This window comes from Pecten maximus, chromosome 7, assembly GCF_902652985.1.
Source record: "Pecten maximus chromosome 7, xPecMax1.1, whole genome shotgun sequence".
Taxonomy (NCBI): Eukaryota; Metazoa; Mollusca; class Bivalvia; order Pectinida; family Pectinidae; genus Pecten; species Pecten maximus.
This window is the reverse complement of record NC_047021.1, coordinates 9,796,921-9,807,591: the sequence shown is the minus strand read 5'-3', so window position 1 is coordinate 9,807,591 and position 10,671 is coordinate 9,796,921. Positions and strand designations below refer to the sequence as shown.

The following is a 10,671-nucleotide window of genomic DNA, read 5'->3' as shown; positions in this document are numbered from 1 at the left end:
CATTGTGCGTACACAACCGGAAGTAAAAAATTATCATCTTGACTTAGCAGACAGCTTCCTCATCTTGATTATGTGCATAATTCCATGGTATTATGATTTGAAATATGTGTATAGAAAGCATAGGGAAAACATGAGTACGCACCATTACCTTTTAATGTGATATATATGTATCTGTAATCCGTATGTTTTAAAATATCACCGAAACCTGAAAATTGCCGGTGCATCACTGATACACATGGAGATACCTGTAGTGTGTACTAGTTTCTTTGTACTGTGCGGGTATTATTATTGGTATGTTTGAAAAAGCGAGACGAGGAAACGTTCCTAACCATTTCTGTGATCTAGAAAATTGTCACATTTATCAGTTACAAGAAGAGTGTCATGCATCGATAGCGTTCATACAATGTTTTGGATTTTGGATTAAACCTAATGCTGATTATGTAGAGATATATGCAGTGTATGTAAAAGAGCGCATGATCAATTAAATTTAAATAACTGCCTCCGCTAGGGATCGAACCCGGGACCTCTGGCTTACTAGTCTTACGCTCAACCGATCGAGCTAAAGAGATCTCTCTAGCCGAGCAGTATATTGCGACTAGTATTTACCAGGGTTACATACTCCCCCTCCAGGAAACAACTCGTGCTCGAGTTTCCATGAGTAACAGCGATGCTTGTGGAGCAATGCTGAGTATTTTCCCCGGGTCCCTACATGGGCGCCAATGTAATAGAGCGCATGATAAATTAAATTTAAATCACTGCCTCCTCTAGGGATCGAACCCGGGACCTCTGGCTTACTAGTCTTACGCTCAACCGATCGAGCTAAAGAGAAGATCTTTCTAGCCGAGCCGTATATTGCGGCTAGTATTTGGCGAATACAGATTGTCTATATTCATAAAGTGCTCTTTGATGAAAAACACACTTTTATATATAAATATAGAGCGAAGTTGTATTTTGGTGGTCGGGTGGCACAGTGGTAACACACTTGCCTTTCACCTAGGCGGCCAGGGCTGGAATCCCCTCGAAAAGGTATGGGGTCACCAGCCCGATCCATGTGGGTTTTCCCCGGGTACTCCGGTTTCCTTCCACAGTAAGACCCTCGCACGCTTCCTGAAAATAAATGAAGATTACATTTTTTTAGTTGTATTTTAATCCAAACAAGAATTTCCCTTTAGATCAGTAATGGTGACTGACAGGGAATAAGCTTGGGGTCACATATTATACACTACTTATTATAATAGGTTGATATCATGATTTATCCTGCAACTGCCACCGCATTGTCGGAATACACCCACCGTATATATTTTTGCTGTATACGGCAGTGACGGAAAACAGCTGTATTTTGGAATCTTAGCATGTGCGTCAGTTCAACTGACCTATTTCAAAGTGAAACTACGTTAAAAAGGCGAACATATTTCTGTCATTTTTGACACCGTTTCACTTCAAAATGATTATTTTTATGTCTGCTGCAGGATAAATAGATAAAATAGATAGATAAATACATGTAGATAAAATTGGCTCGGGACAGAAAGACAAAAGTGGCTCGCCAAGGCTCGCCACTTTTGTCTTTCTTTACCCTCGCCAAAATACAGCTTATATTTTAAGACACTGACCATGTATTCTCTATATATGTCCCAGGAATATCACCTCAAGTTCTTTGAAATTTCTTTCTTGATATTATTTCAATTTTCATTGAATTATTTGCTTGTGACATTTCTAATGTAAAAGGTAAGGAAATATGAGGTGACCAGAACATTATTCTAAGTCAGGACTTCAAAGCTCTAGACAAATGCTTTAGAGTGATTGAGCTACACATGTCAGAGAATGCTTTGAGCTATGCATGTCAGAGAATGACTTGTCAAGCTCTTGACACAGCAAATTTTTGTTCAACAAAATATTGCATTATAAGCTGTCAATAATCATCATCATTTTCTAAACCTAATTCACAACATATAAATAGAAAGATAAAGATACACTAGTTGAGAAACTGCTTACAATTTCTTAATGATAATTAAAATGTAGATGTTATTCTCTTTCAGAAAGTATCGGTATGAATATTTTCAAAGTGGAAGTGTTGGCTGCCATGGTAATGATATTCCATCTGGCGATATGTCCGTTTACCAAGGTGGAGGAGAGCTTCAACATACAGGCCATGCATGATATACTGTACCATGGTCTGGACATCAAATCTGTAAGTAAAATTAACCTTGAAAATGCAGACCTCTCATGGCTACATCCAGGACTGCTGTGTCTAATTTTTCAAGTTTCATCATGCATATTTTATCTGAATGTGGTTCATGTTATCCTGAGCCATCTATATCTTAAATTGATTTTAACCCAACAAACCCCAGGTAGTACTAATCCTACATATGGTAGATGTTATACATTATCAGTATAGCAGTATAGCAGAATTCTAACTGATATGGTGACATAGGAAATGTTGAACAAGAGGTGAAGTATACAAGCCTTTTGGACCTCTTGTTACAGAATGTAAGTTAAGAAATAATTAACGATGATTCGTGTATTATTGCAGGATATACAACGAGGACGAGGATATTTTGCAATTAAATTAATAACGAAGGCCGCAGGCCTGAGTTATTAATTAAAATTGCAAAATATCCGAGTCCGAGTTGTATATCCTGCAACAATACACGAGTCAAAGTTGATTATTTCTATTCTACCATGTACTGTTTAGTTCTGAGATCGACCTCTTTCTAATAGAAAAACGGCAAAGAAACCCCGGGAAAACCTTGTAATTTATTTCTTGAGTATTGTATTATTTGTTGATGAAATATACATGCAATACAGTACTATGATCAAGAGCATCTTTCATATGGCATTGATTTTGAAAATAAAAAAAAAAAAGGATAAAAAAAAAAGAAAAAAAAGGGGGGCCTCCGTAGGATTCGATCTCGCGTCGTGATAAAAATATATTGAAAGACTAACCCATTAGCCCACTCGGCTATAGTAACCTTTTATGAAATGGGTGAATATTAGATATTTGAAATTGTAACAGCCGTGACTCACGACCGTGTATTATTGGCACGAGCGTGGGTTATTGGAAAATAATACATGGTTTTAAACCAATCAAAACTGGCGTTACATAGCAAACATGGTAGAATTAATGATAATCTTCAATATATTGTTGGGTGGCACAGTGGTAGCAAACTTGCCTTTCACCTAGGTCCCTAAGACCATGCACATGCATCCATTCAGGCTAACAAGAGTGATGATATAAGTTGATATAACCTTTCACAATTGTAAAATAAATATGGTTTACAGTTATCTAAGTGTTATCAACTATATAAGGAAACTTTTTATAACTATCATAATTTCTTTGTTCAATTCTTAACATTTACATGGTACTCTTGTCTGTTCATGATAGCTCTTCTAATCTTTTTCAGTATGACCACCTGGTGTTTCCTGGAGTAGTGCCAAGAACGTTCCTGGGACCAATCGCTGTGTCCATTACAGTTGCACCACTGGTCTCCATCGCTAACTTCCTGCATATCAGCAAATTCTTCACCCAGTTTATAGGTAAAATCTATATTTTTGGAACCTGAATGTTTTAATGCATATAAATCACAGTGAACTACCTAGCTGATGTATCTTATGAAAAAAAATTGCATCCATTTCTAGGGCATTTTTATTTGTACAGAGATATACCAGTCTAGAACGAAAAGATGAAAGATCTTGACTTATTCGTTACTATACCTTTCACAAGTTGGCTCTCTTTACTGTGTTAAAGTGTCTGTCAGAATAACTTAACAATGAGATTAAGGTATGATATTTGGCATCTAGCTTTCTGGAGTGAAGAGCAAGCAAATGTACCTGATTAAGGAAAATTAGTTTGAAATAAAGAGTAAAGGAACAGTTTAAACAACATATGAAGAACCACAATGCCAGGAACTTTATATCATTTTTATATATACTACCATAGCTTAATTGGTGATATGTTAAATTGCTTTCAAGTTTGGTATCACAAAGGACTTTGCTATACATATATTGATTATTCACCAGGATCAAATATGTTAAACTTTTCGAATAACATATGGGGCAATGATATTTTATCTAATAACTTTCTGAGGTTACAGTCTATTAATTTGTTTTTGTTATTTCAAAAAATCAAACAAACCCTAAAACATATGTCCAACTTGATGTGATAGTATGCTTATTATCAGCAATGCAGTATGAAATATGACATGTATTTGTATTATAATGATAATGTTCTACATTTAACAAGCTCTTAAAAAGTATAACACCATCCCCTAAAACGGCATTAAGTCAGGTATGTATTTGTTTTACAAACATTTTCCTTTTTTAATGGAGATGTTTTGTTGTATTACAGTAAGGTGCTGCTTAGGAGCTTTTGTGCTATTTGGTGTCAGCAGTTTCGCTGATGGAGTGTTTAAAAAATTCGGCAGCAGTGTAAAGCATTGGTTTTACTTTACATTGGTGACCCAGTTTCACTTCATGTTCTACATATCTAGGCCACTACCTAATGTGTTTGCTCTTTCTCTTGGTGAGTAGAACTTAACTGTCTTTAACTTCCATAGAATTAGTGTGTTCCCAATTGAAAGACACCCATCAGAAAATAATTTTCAGATGTTATGATTTAGTTCTGACAGAATATTTTGAAAGAAGTTATTTGATCTGGGATTTCCCTGAAATATATAAAGATTTATTTTTAAAAATTTTAACATTTTATAGTTGATGTGTGTACTGTTTGACTTTAATTGATAAGCTGCATGAATAAATTTTACAGTAATGATGGCAATAGGGGCTTGGCTTAAACAACAACACAGTCGGTTTATCTGGTACTCAGCTGTTGCCATTTTGATATTCCGTGCCGAGCTTGCTCTGTACCTTGGTCTTGTGTTACTGATGGAGGTTGTAGCTGGAAGGCTGTCACTAGTTTCCTTGTTTAAACATGCTGTTCCTGCTGGTGTCCTTTGTATTAGTAAGTCTTCTTCTAAATTTAGCCTTAGATCAAGTCCTCTTCTAAAATTAGCCTTAGCTTTTAAAGACAAATTATTATAAGACTACAATAATGTAGCACAGTTAATAAAATAAATTTCTTCATTTAATTATTAAATTAATTATTTTCAGTATATTTATGAATAATTCAATTTGATTCCAATAATATAAGAGTTGTTGATACAGTTAGGTATGTAACAGCAAATAGCTGATAAGTGTTTTTCCTTTCCTATGTAAACATTGCCTTTATTAATTTGCTTTTTAAAAATATGATTATGATAAGTATATGACCCTGTTTTATAAAGAAGAAGGGGAAAGGATTAAAACAAGATTGTGATGGGAAAATTCTAGAATACATGAAAACTAAATGATTTGAAGAATTTACCTATCTATGTTTCTTTAATGTATACCTGGTACATATCATATCTACGTTTACTTTTATCAGAATTTGTTTTGACTTTAGGTTTAACAGTTCTGGTGGACTCGTTCTTCTGGCAGCGATGGTTATGGCCAGAAGGAGAGGTACTTTGGTACAATATAATTCTAAACAAGAGTGCCAACTGGGGCGTATCCTTACATAAAAACAAAATTTACTTATCAACATTGAAGGAGTGCCAAGTGAAATATTGTAAAAGATATAAAATTGTCATGAAATTTAAAGTTGACATAAGTTTTGCACTGTAACAAGGAGACAAACAAACACACACTGACGCAAGCATCTCGCACACAGGATAGGCCATCTTTAAATGACCATATCTGTTGATATAATGCATTAAGCAATGCAACACCAAGCCTTCCTTGGTTACAAATAATGAAACTTACTATAGAATGAGTGACCTTGACTTACTATCAGACGGAGCCGTTCCTATGGTATTTTTACTCTGCCCTGCCCCGTGCTCTGGCCTTTAGTGTGTTCCTAGTGCCCCTGGGACTGTATTTCTCTCCAAGGCTGAGGCCACTGATCCTTCCTGCAGTGGGCTTCGTCCTTCTTTACTCCATCCTGCCTCATAAGGAGTTACGTTTCATCATCTACGTCTTCCCAGTGTTCAATGTTGCTGTAGCTTTGGCTTTGTCCCGTTTGTGAGTATACATTGTATATTTTACAAATAAATATTGTAAGAAAGGAGTTCTTTAATTGAAAAGTTGTGTGCCTGTTTAATAGAAATTTGATTATTTGTTTTGATGAGCTGGCTAATATTACTGTTCAGTTTCTTTAAGTATTACATATAATTTACCTAGTATATTTTTTAAAGAAAAATTCAGGATCCTCAAGTAAAGTCTACAGATAACAGTTGGACTTGTCTAATTAGGGACGTCGAGTAATTTCTGACAGCCTGTCCATATTCCCTTAAAATACCAGAATCTGTTGTATACATACAGCCAATACATACATGTATTTTGTTTCCTGCAGAGAATGAGTCTTAACATTGTATGCAAGCCTAAAAGAAAAAATTGTATGTTTAATGCATTTCATTAATTTATTTCTTCCCAGATGGATGAATAGTTCCAAGTCAACCGTCCAGAAATTGATAGCGTTTGGGGCTATCCTTCACCTCCTGGCTAACCTTTCCTTGACAGCAGCGTTCCTCTACATTTCCAGACACAACTACCCTGGGGGTGTGGCTATGAGATACTTCCATCAAATCACTCCACCACACAACAGTGAGTAATACTGGAACATCATACAGTCAGACCTTGTTATAGTGAAGTCAGTGGGGTCATATACAGTCAGACCTTGTCACAGTGAAGTCAGTGGGGTCATATACAGTCAGACCTTGTTATAGAGAACTCAGTGGGGACATATACAGTCAGACCTTGTCACAGTGAAGTCAGTAGGGCCATATACAGTCAGACCTTGTTACAGTGAAGTCAGTAGGGCCATATACAGTCAGACCTTGTTACAGTGAAGTCAGTGGGGCCATACAGTCAGATCTTGTTACAGTGAAGTCGTTGGGGTCATATACAGAGAGACCTTGTCACAGTGAAGTCAGTGGGATCACATACAGTCAGACCTTGTCACAGTGAAGTCAGTGGGATCACATACAGTCAGACCTTGTTACAGTGAAGTCAGTGGGGTCATACACAGTCAGACCTTGTCACAGCGAAGTCAGTGGGATCACATACCGTCAGACCTTGTCACAGTGAAGTCGGTGGGGTCATATACAGTCAGACCTTGTTACAGTGAAGTCAGTGGGGCCTTATACAGTCAGACCTTGTCACAGTGAAGTCAGTGGGATCACATACAGTCAGACCTTGTCACAGTGAAGTCAGTGGGGTCATACACAGTCAGACCTTGTCACAGTGAAGTCAGTGGGGTCATACACAGTCAGACCTTGTCACTGTGAAGTCAGTGGGGTCATACACAGTCAGACCTTGTCACTGTGAAGTCAGTGAGGTCATACACAGTCAGACCTTGTCACTGTGAAGTCAGTGGGGTCATACACAGTCAGACCTTGTCACAGTGAAGTCAGTGGGGTCATACACAGTCAGACCTTGTCACTGTGAAGTCAGTGGGGTCATAAAGAAAACTTTGAGATATATTGAGTATTTGAGGTAACAATATATTTTATATATAATTTTTATAGTGTTTCGTCTGCCCTTGTCTGTCCTCTGTCAATTGTAAACTTTTCACATTTTAAACTTCTTCTCCAGTTCCACTGGTGCCATTGAGCTGAAATAGGTAGGGATGTTGAGGAAGGGGAGCCAACAAAGTGTTATTTTCAGCCTTGTAAAAACATTGACTCAGCAGCTGTAGTTGCCATTTTGTACATGATCATGCAATCACGGTTTTCCTAAACAACACCCATTTCAAACTTCTTAAGTCCCACTTGTGGGATTCAGTTCTAACTTACCTGAAAAGATCCTAATATAGTCCTGACCAAGTGTTCTTGTTTTTCGGATCATCTGAAATCCAAGATGGCGACCATGCCAGTTATTTTGAAAAACACATTTTAAACTTCTCGTCCAGTTCCATTTGTGCCATTGAGCTGAAAATTTGGAGTGATGTTAACAAAGGGGACCCAATTAAGAGTTGTTCTTTTTTATCCTCGTAAAAACTTTGATACAACAGCTATAACTGCCATTTTGTAACATGATTGCACAACATGGTTTTCCTGCACAACTATTTTAAACTTAAAAATAAGTTCCATCAGTGTGATTCATCTCTAACTTACCTGAGATGGTCCTGACCGAATGTTGTTATTTTTCAGGTCATTCCAAAGTCCAAGATGGCTGCTATGGCCAGCAGTAACCACTATACTTGTCAGATTACCATTAAGGCCCTTGGGCCTCTTGTTACTTAGACCGAAGGGTACTTTAAATTTAGAGTTTGTTCATGTTAAATATAGAAAGGCAACAAAGCTATATTAATATCAAGTTCTTCAGGATAAGGTCTCAGATTTTAAGAAGATCCAAGAGGGATCTTTGCGCTCACCATTGAATGGTCTTTGTTGGCTATTGTAAAACTGATATTTACTCTACTGTTCATTCTTTCCCCTTTTCCCCTAATGATCTGTTGACATAGAAAACCTTCATAAAATAAAAATCTAAAAATATGTTTTTAAGAAAAAGAGTTACTAGTAATATAGTTCAACTTTCAAAATTTAAGATGGGCGCCTGTCAGCCGTTTTGTTTGCGGAATCAGACTTAATTAATACTAGCTAACAGAATTAATTGAGCACAACTAAGGACCAAGGAAAAATATCCTCCTTCCAGAACTTCTCAAGACTTAGCGATTACAAACTTCAACTCTCAAAATCCTATTCACTCTTTTGTTTTCCTGACATTACTTAGATTGAATATGCACAAAAAGGGACCAACAGAAACCTACATGAGAAGTTTGAGAAATGTCCCTTCAGTACTTTTCAAGAAATACTGACATCAATCTTAAACTGACAAAATCCAAGATGGCTGTCTATCTGCCATTTTGTTTTCTCAGTCAGACTCAAAATTATATGGGCACAAATATCCTTCCAGTCTTTCTCTAGAAATAATGTTAATAAAAAATGTTTACAGACTGACAGATACATGAGCCAAAGACAAGGCGATTTGAATAGCCCATCATCTAATGATGGTTACTGTAAAGTACATCGAGTCTGACACACTGTGGGACTCGGGTAGACCTACAATTGTTCTGGTTATTTGTTCTAGTTAAGAGTTATCAGTATACTTGGTTTATTGTTGTTTTACTGTGGCTTTGCGTGGGTGACAATAACATTTGTTTTTCCTTCAGAGGAACATGTTCACATTGATGTGGCTACAGCTCAGACAGGAGTGACCAGGTTTACTCAGCTCAACAATAACTGGATGTAAGTATTTAATATCTATGTACACCATAGTCTAGGTCAATGATAACTGGATGTAAGTATCTACATTGTACACCATAATCTAGGTCAACAATAACTGGATGTAAGTATCTACATTGTTAACCATAATCTAGGTCAACAATAACTGGATGTAGGTATCTACACTGTTAACCATAATCTAGGTCAATAATAACAGGATGTAGGTATCTACACTGTTAACCATAATCTAGGTCAACAATAACTGGATGTTATTTCTACACTGTTAACCATAATCTAGGTCAACAATAACTGGATGTAAGTATCTACACTGTTAACCATAATCTAGGTCAACAATAACTGGATGTAAGTATCTACACTGTTAACCATAATCTAGGTCAACAATAACTGGATGTTAGTATCTACACTGTTAACCATAATCTAGGTCAACAATAACTAGATGTAAGTATCTACACTGTTAACCATAATCTAGGTCAACAATAACTGGATGTTAGTATCTACACTGTTAACCATAATCTAGGTCAACAATAACTAGATGTAGGTATCTACTATCAACATTATAATGCAATACAGAAGACAACTCAATGCAATACTGCCAGTTCTTAACCTTAAATGCCAATGCCAATGTCAGGACAGGAGGTCAAAGGTCAGATGTCTGTCTACATTCTTCTGATCAACACATATTGATATATTGTTACTACCATATGAACAAGTGATATAGTCTTGTCTAGATCATAGCTTCAGTGGATTAATGTAATGAAGATATTTCTTAAAGGAAAAAGATGTTTACTCCTGAATGGTGTTATTAGCTGTTTCTTTTTAGGAATATAACAGACTACAAATCTCATATCTCCAACGTCAGTCCGCCTTAAGATACTTCATTTCTTGCAGTTACAACAAAACTGAAGACTTGTACCCTGGAGGCCATGAGATGATGTCATATACACATCTGTTTGTGGGTGCCAGCAGTGTAAACGACAAGGCTCTTCGTCCATACAAAAGCACACACACTGTTGAACTTGAGGTACACGGATTTGATGGAATCAGTCTTGGCAAAAAACCTTCTGCACCGTTCAGTTTAAAAATGTCACCAAAGATTTATGTTTTAAAAAAGAAACTAAAATAAAGAATTTTCTTTTTTTTATATTGAATATTGACATTTTTCTCTTTGGTTTGAAATGTTAACTACATACCAAGTGATGTTTTAATCATTTAATATCAAGATAAAGTTGGCGTCTCAAATTCTTTTGATTTAAGCAGAAAAATACAAATCAACAAAATAGTTTGTATAAAATTATTTATAAATAGACATTTGCATCACAATTCTACAAAATGTACACATTAAATTATCAGATCTAACAAATCATTTGCAATGATATAGAAGTAAGACCCAGGT

At 36.3% G+C, this 10,671-nt stretch overlaps 1 protein-coding gene across 4 annotated transcripts; it reads left to right on the top strand.

Annotated features, from left to right (window-relative positions):
* Positions 1-11: 11 nt before the first annotated feature.
* LOC117331552 (dol-P-Man:Man(7)GlcNAc(2)-PP-Dol alpha-1,6-mannosyltransferase-like) lies at positions 12-10,421 on the top strand. 4 transcript variants are annotated; one of them, XM_033890308.1, is made up of 10 exons: positions 12-87; positions 2,037-2,188; positions 3,402-3,534; positions 4,346-4,519; positions 4,763-4,957; positions 5,438-5,541; positions 5,828-6,054; positions 6,467-6,636; positions 9,206-9,281; positions 10,167-10,421. In XM_033890308.1, the coding sequence occupies exons 2-10, from the start codon at positions 2,048-2,050 to the stop codon at positions 10,399-10,401; spliced, it is 1,455 nt and encodes a 484-aa protein (XP_033746199.1). In that variant the 5' UTR covers positions 12-87; positions 2,037-2,047; the 3' UTR covers positions 10,402-10,421. The 4 variants fall into 4 exon arrangements, with proteins under 4 accessions (XP_033746199.1, XP_033746198.1, XP_033746200.1 ...); XM_033890307.1 differs by having other exon boundaries at positions 24-134; XM_033890309.1 differs by lacking the exon at positions 12-87 and adding an exon at positions 140-250.
* The last annotated feature ends 250 nt before the right edge of the window (positions 10,422-10,671 follow it).

Excerpts from the sequence above, each read along its gene's own strand:
- LOC117331552 (XM_033890307.1), top strand. The coding sequence starts at position 71 with ATGTGCATAATTCCATGGTATTATGATTTGAAATATGTGTATAGAAAG. Across the intron at positions 135-2,036 it reads AAAGCATAGGGAAAACATGA|AAAGTATCGGTATGAATATT; the intron begins GTACGCACCATT and ends ATTCTCTTTCAG. Across the intron at positions 4,958-5,437 it reads TGCTGGTGTCCTTTGTATTA|GTTTAACAGTTCTGGTGGAC; the intron begins GTAAGTCTTCTT and ends TTTTGACTTTAG.